Source organism: Arachis ipaensis, chromosome B07 (genome assembly GCF_000816755.2).
Source record: "Arachis ipaensis cultivar K30076 chromosome B07, Araip1.1, whole genome shotgun sequence".
Classification (NCBI taxonomy): Eukaryota; Viridiplantae; Streptophyta; class Magnoliopsida; order Fabales; family Fabaceae; genus Arachis; species Arachis ipaensis.
In genome coordinates this window covers 11001280-11007671 of record NC_029791.2, presented here as the reverse complement: position 1 = coordinate 11007671, position 6392 = coordinate 11001280, and the positions used below count along the sequence as shown (strand labels likewise).

Here is a 6392-nt window from a genome sequence, read left to right as displayed (position 1 = left end):
AATTGCTATTTTTGAGAATTTTTTTTTTTTTTTTTGTATTCGATTCATAACAAATCCACTGCGTGTTCCACAGTTCTCGCCAATTCTGCTGCTGCTCCAATGTAAGTATCCGGTGTCAACTTTAACAGATCCGTCTTTGCAGCTTCCGGAATATCTAAGCCTTCAATGAAGTCTCTTATGCTCTCTTTTGTAACCGCTCTCCCTCTGGTAAGCTCTTTTAACTTCTCATAAGGCTCCGGAACACCATATCTTCGCATAACCTAAATGAAGATTCGAAAACAATTACACACAAGTTCTTGAAGAGGACGACAACAAGCAACATCAAGAGAAGTATGCAGCTAAGATATGTAATTCTGAGCTGTCTCATGTTCACCTTTTTCCCCTTTTCATGCAGCTAAAGTGTGTTTGCTGCTAGTAAATTGCAATTACATTACTAATGAGTAAAAAGTTGAAAGAATAATTTGCTTCTTATGATGTAACAAGTAGATAACTATCAAAGTTGTCAAATTTGGGAGTTTAGGTAAACTAGTAGAGCTCATGTAACCTCGACTCGTAAACTACAACTCTTGTTTTAAGAACAACGATAAAAAGGGATATAAAAGACACATTTATAATATTATAATGAAACAAATAAACGACAAAATAGTAAATACAAATTTAAAAAAAAAAAGGGGGTGAATAAAACCATTAATGTCTGATGCTAAAAATTAACATATATTATGTCTAAATATCATATCATTATTTTTAAAAGTCTAACTAAAGGAGTTTTAGTGAAACTACATGTATTGATACTTGAAGAGACCGAAGGTGGGTTAAAATAGTAAACTTAAGAGTCTACCTGAGTTTATCCACATCCGAGTTAATTAGCAAGTTAACTCTGAGTGATCTAAACTCGTAAGAGTTTAAGAGTTAACTTGAGAATTTAACATCATCTATATCCTATGACAAGTAAATAATACATCTCGACAATAAATTCAAGTTATGTACATGTTTTAAGCATTCAATATTTGTTCTTCTTAACAAAAGAAATATAAAACCAAATACTCATGTAAAAATCTAGGTAGCATATACATACAGTTTGTATTGGTTCAGCTAGCACCTCCCAGCATTGTTTCAAGTCTTCACTCAAGCGAGCTTCGTTAACCTATATGGTAAATGATAACATTAAGAGAAAGCTTGATGTGAAAAAAAAAAAAAAAAAAGAACACAAGGAAAATATTCTTTAAGCATGTACATTCAACTTGCTGATAAATAGTATAGCAAAACAGTTGACATAAACAAAAGGTATCATCTACTATTGGAACATAATCATGCATACTCTAAGAGAGAAGTAAAAATCCATCGTCAAGTTGAATACCTGAAGCTTTCCTATTCCTTTAAGTGTGCTTTTGTAAGCAAGAAGGGAATGACCAATTCCTACACCCATGTTCCGTAAGACAGTTGAATCGGTCAAGTCCCTCTGGTAAAACAGAAGAAAAAAAGAAACATCGTGTAATTAGACTATCATTGCTAATCAGGCCAAAAAGGTCTGTAGGTTATAACCTAGCACAAGAAGTTACAATAATCAGATTCCAGACAACCATATTAGTAAAGTCGGTCTTACCTGCCAACGTGAAATCGGCAATTTCATGCTTAGATGAGACAGACCTCCATTAGCAACACCTAGATTACCTTCACTATTTTCAAAATCAATAGGATTCACTTTGTGAGGCATAGTTGACGACCCAATCTCCCCAGCCTTTGTGATCTGTGCATAAAGTTTAGAACATCAAAAAGATTGTCTACCTAAAAGTATAGCATCACACTGTTATAGCTATTATATCAGGAAATCTACCTGCTTAAAATAGCCCAAGGATATATAGCCCCATAAGTCTCTATCAAAGTCAATTAATATATTGTTGAACTGGATGAGCGAATGAAATAGCTTTGCCATATAGTCATGAGTTTCAATCTGTTAAGAAGTGAAGTAATCTAGTCAGAAGGATACATCAAATCATAATCTCATCAAGAAGTAGGTATAATCGATAACTACCACATAGTGTGAACTCAATTTTGTAAGTATCCGACACACAATAAAATTTAGTTTCACTAACTGCTGATGGCAAAATTTGTATGACAATGTGTATACACATAACAAGATTTATTTTTTATCAGGTTGCAAAAGGGCCTGTTAGGCATGAAAAGAACCAGAAAAAGGTAAAAACTTCAAACATACCTGAGGAACATAAGGATTAAAACTTAATCCTAGAGATTTTACAAACTCTTCTGCAATTTGAGGCCAGTTAACATCAGGGTATGCAACAACATGTGCATTGTAATTTCCAACCGCACCAGCGAATTTCCCCAAAAACTCAACCTGAGATAATTCCTTCCTTTCTCTGCTTAATCTCACAGCAAATATAGCCATTTCCTTTCCCAAAGTTGTTGGTGAAGCTGGCTGGGGTATAGTCCAGAGAAAGCGAATTTCAGTAAAGATTGTTCAACAACGAAAATCTACCAACTAATGCACAAATTAGCTTACCTGTCCATGAGTGCGAGAAAGCATTGGGACTTGAGCATTATCTTTAGCCATGTTACACAAGGATTTAATTATTTTATCCATGACAGGAAACATGACAGATCCCATTGCTTCTTTCAGCATCAACCCATGGGCGAGGTTATTTATATCCTCAGACGTGCAAGCAAAGTGAAAAAATTCAAGCACCTGTGGAAACAGTGAACCATCGGAGCTGTTAGTCAGAAAGAAGCATATAATCACAAGACGAAACACCTTAAGCAAATCTCAACCTTAGACACTTCAGCATTCGATTGGCATTTTTGTTTCAAGAAGTACTCCACTGCCTTAACATCATGATTAGTCACCTTCTCAATATTCTTTATCTCTAAGGCATCACTCACGCTAAAGCCATCAATCACGCCTTGTAAATAAGACTTGGCATCTTCACTGAAACTCGGAACCTCAACAATTTCAGGAATCTGAGACAGCTTCAACAACCATTTTATCTGACACAAAAACGCATCCATCTCATATGTTAACATAAAAAGCATGACCTTGAATCATACCAATCCACTTGTATTCCATTTATTAGAGTATATAGAAGTTTGGTAGTTCAAGTGGTAAATCAATTGTAATCAATCTTTCGCATTCTAGTAAATTTTCATTGCTGGTTTTCTCTAAATTATTTTCAGCTCTTCCTCTGTGACCATGTATTTCAACATGCCAAAGCATTATTAAAAGTTAAATTTAAAAAGAAAAACTTAACAAGTTCGATCATTTCCTATGAAAACCGAAGCATAAGAACATAACAAAGCAACTCTCACATCAAACATGCACACAAAACAAGTTTTTCAAAAACGGGGTTCTCTAAATTTTCCTAAAGAACATTTTTTTTAATAAAAATCAAGCAGAAAGCGTAAATGGGATATGTAAGGTACCTCAACAAGAACCCTATAGTAGATGAGGCCATATTCACTCATAAAAGGAGCCAATTCCTTAACGAACCCCCAATAGCGGCCATCCAATGGGGACAAAGCAGTCAAACCAGAAAGTTGGTCCAAATCAGAGGAACGAGCTCCGAGCATGCCGTTCTTCTCCTTCTGGGTGGTGTGGGTGCTGGGTATGGCTCTGCAAGCGCAGCCTCTGAGAGAAGGAGGAGGAAAGGGGAAGGAAGCAGTAGAAGAAGAAGAATGAGGTGGGAGTGAGGAAGTTGGAGGGGGAGTTGCGACGGGGCAGAAGGTGGAAGAAGAAGCAATGAACTCCATGGAAGGTGTGTGTGTTTGACGCCAAGAATGGAAGAAGAAGCAATGAGCTAGGATTCTCTGCGTTCTTTGCTTTTGTTAAGAAAAATGAAAAATTACAAAAAAAAAAATTTAAAAATAAAATAATAATTTATATAAAGTTTAATTATTTTGTAAAATAATCTATATCTATTCAACATATATGCAGAGCAAAGTTGTGAGAACTGGACCAGTCAATGTACAGATCGAGTGACTGGTTCAATGGTTTAATGGTTCAACCGAAATCAAACCGTAATTGAACCGGTTTAATTAAATATAACATAAATTATTAAAAATTCAAAGTGGCATATATTGTGAGATAGGGTGCAGAGCAATTAAAGCATTGTATCAATTAAAATTGGTCGAAACTTGGTTTTTTCATTTAAGTTTCTCAATCTTCATATATATATAACACATTAACAATAGGACTTCTAAGCTTGGTCAAACATATCAGTTCCAGATATAACAACAGTAGATAATAATCATCCATCATAGGCAACCGAAATTTGAGGCCCCAAAATTTAGTATGGTGCAAGGAGGAAAAGAAATCGGTAATCTCCAATTTGAACAGGAAGAAGCAATTCCACAGTACAGTAAGAAGCCCAGAACACAAGAAAACTGAACAATTAAATTAACTAAACCAAAAAAAAAAAACACAATAAAGAAGCAGAATAACCTTTATAAATTAGGTTTCCATTACTGAGTTTTTCATTTTCATAAATTAGGTAATCTTTTGTTCTTTGCTTCTTAACTTCATTCTCTTTTCCTATGAGTAAACCATCTCCTTGTCTGAACTTCACCCAACCCTTATTTTGAAGCCATATAGTAAATCCAATGCAGAATTATAGCCATATTTCTCTTTTGAATCAATGACAGCAAAATAACAAGTAAAACAAATTGGATTTATAACTCAATCTCAGTAGAATTAATTCAATACTGTAATTGAGATAGGTATATTTTTTAAGATTTTAAAAATCAGACCGATCAATAAACTGCTCTAATTATTGATTTATTAGTTTATTGGTCCAATCGATTCAACCGTAATTTAACAAAAAAAAATCGTTTTATAATAAAATAACAAATAAAATATGAAGAATTGCATCAATTGCCATTAGTTCAGAAGCATGTTCTATTGCAAAGTTTAATATTTTTTAATGTGCAACGAATAGGGGTGTGAGTTAATAAAAATAGGTTTAATTAGTTACTTGTTATATTATTATTGGAAATTCTTTTCAATTTTCTACACTTTTTCATCGCCCATAGCACTGCATTTTTTTTACTTCAACAAAGTTGCCAATGTAAATCATAAAGGAAGTCTCAATAATTAAAATGAAGTATTTGCATGCTCAAATAGTAATAATTTATTCTGAACAAAAAGGATCATAAACAACTGGTTATGTGAAAGTTCAATGAATAAATAAACAAACAAACTACAATGATGTGCCGTGCCAGAAACAGACCAATGATAAAATAATGAAGGGTTTCTCTCTTCAATTCTATTCTTTGTTCAAGTTTGTGGAGAACTAGAATCAATCAACAAGAAAGTGCTGTTGGGATAGTCTTCCTCCTTAATTCTTATATACTTCAAACAATTTTCTACAAAATAAAAATTGAGCACAAAACAGAACCTTAAAACAAAAACAAAACAACACTCAGAAATCAATACCTCTTTCAAGCACGACCTTAAAACAAAAACAAAACACTCACAGTATGAGCATTGAGCAAAAAAGTTTGATTTCTGAACAAAACAAACTCAGAGTAACCATTAACAATTTCACAAACGAAGAACAAAAAATGATTTCTGAACATTGAGGAATGAGGAGTGAACACTGAGCAGTGAGCAATAAGGATGGTCAATATGATTTCTGAACAAAAAATTAAAAAAAAAACGAAGACCTACAGCAGTGAGCAGAGCTAAAGCTAATCATTCAGTATTTTAATATGATGTCTGAAAAAAATGAAAAAATAAAAGACGAAGCACAACGAACGGCAGCCATTACCTTCGAGGGTCGAGCACGACGGACGATTCGACGGACGACGGCGACCAAGCTACGAGCACGACGAGGGACGGCGGGCAAAGCGCGGCTGAGCAGCGAGAAGAACAGACGAGGAACAGGGGAATGAAGAGAGAGGCTGGAGCACGACGAACAGACGAAGCTCTTGGGCGCGACGGACGGCGGCAGTGAAAGGAACGGCGGCGGCGATGGAAGACGCTAGGGTTTTTTGGGGGGAAGAGGAAGAGCTTGTTCTTTTTGAGGGAGGAGCGAAGAGGAAGTGGCAAATTGTGAGTGATGAGGGATAGGCAGAAAATCGAGATTTTACGTAAAATCAAAAAATAAATAAAAAACATAAAATGTAAAATCTTAACAAGATTTAAATCATAAAATTATCAGATTTTTAGTACAAATTTTATAAAATCGATAAACTCATTTAAAATCGTAATATCGGAAGATTTTAAGAGTTAAATCGAGATTCTAGCTACTACATGAGACAGACTTTTTTCTTTCTTTTTAATAATGACTTATAGCTCAAATGACATAATCTCTCCATACTCAATTAAAAAGTTACGGGTTCGAGTCTTCTATCTTTGATAAAAAAAAAAAAAAAAACAAAAC

The 6392-nt window shown here is 34.5% G+C and overlaps 1 protein-coding gene across 5 annotated transcripts in view; it reads right to left on the bottom strand.

Annotated features, from left to right (window-relative positions):
- The window catches only part of LOC107609122 (adenylosuccinate lyase), a 6874-nt gene extending 732 nt beyond the window's left edge, over window positions 1–6142 (bottom strand). Inside the window, exons 1-10 of one of the 5 annotated variants that reach the window (XM_016310964.2) lie at window positions 5778–6070; window positions 3436–3826; window positions 2788–3003; window positions 2522–2704; window positions 2216–2437; window positions 1835–1951; window positions 1604–1747; window positions 1358–1459; window positions 1076–1144; window positions 1–260 (exon numbers count right to left, since the gene is read on the bottom strand). In XM_016310964.2, coding sequence (XP_016166450.1) covers window positions 45–260; window positions 1076–1144; window positions 1358–1459; window positions 1604–1747; window positions 1835–1951; window positions 2216–2437; window positions 2522–2704; window positions 2788–3003; window positions 3436–3762 — 1596 coding nt within the window. In that variant the 5' untranslated portion in view covers window positions 3763–3826; window positions 5778–6070 and the 3' untranslated portion in view covers window positions 1–44. Of the gene's footprint in view, window positions 261–1075; window positions 1145–1357; window positions 1460–1603; window positions 1748–1834; window positions 1952–2215; window positions 2438–2521; window positions 2705–2787; window positions 3004–3435; window positions 3832–5777 lie in introns of all 5 variants that reach the window. The other 4 variants (XM_016310965.2, XM_021107302.1, XM_016310963.2 and 1 more) reach the window with 4 other exon arrangements.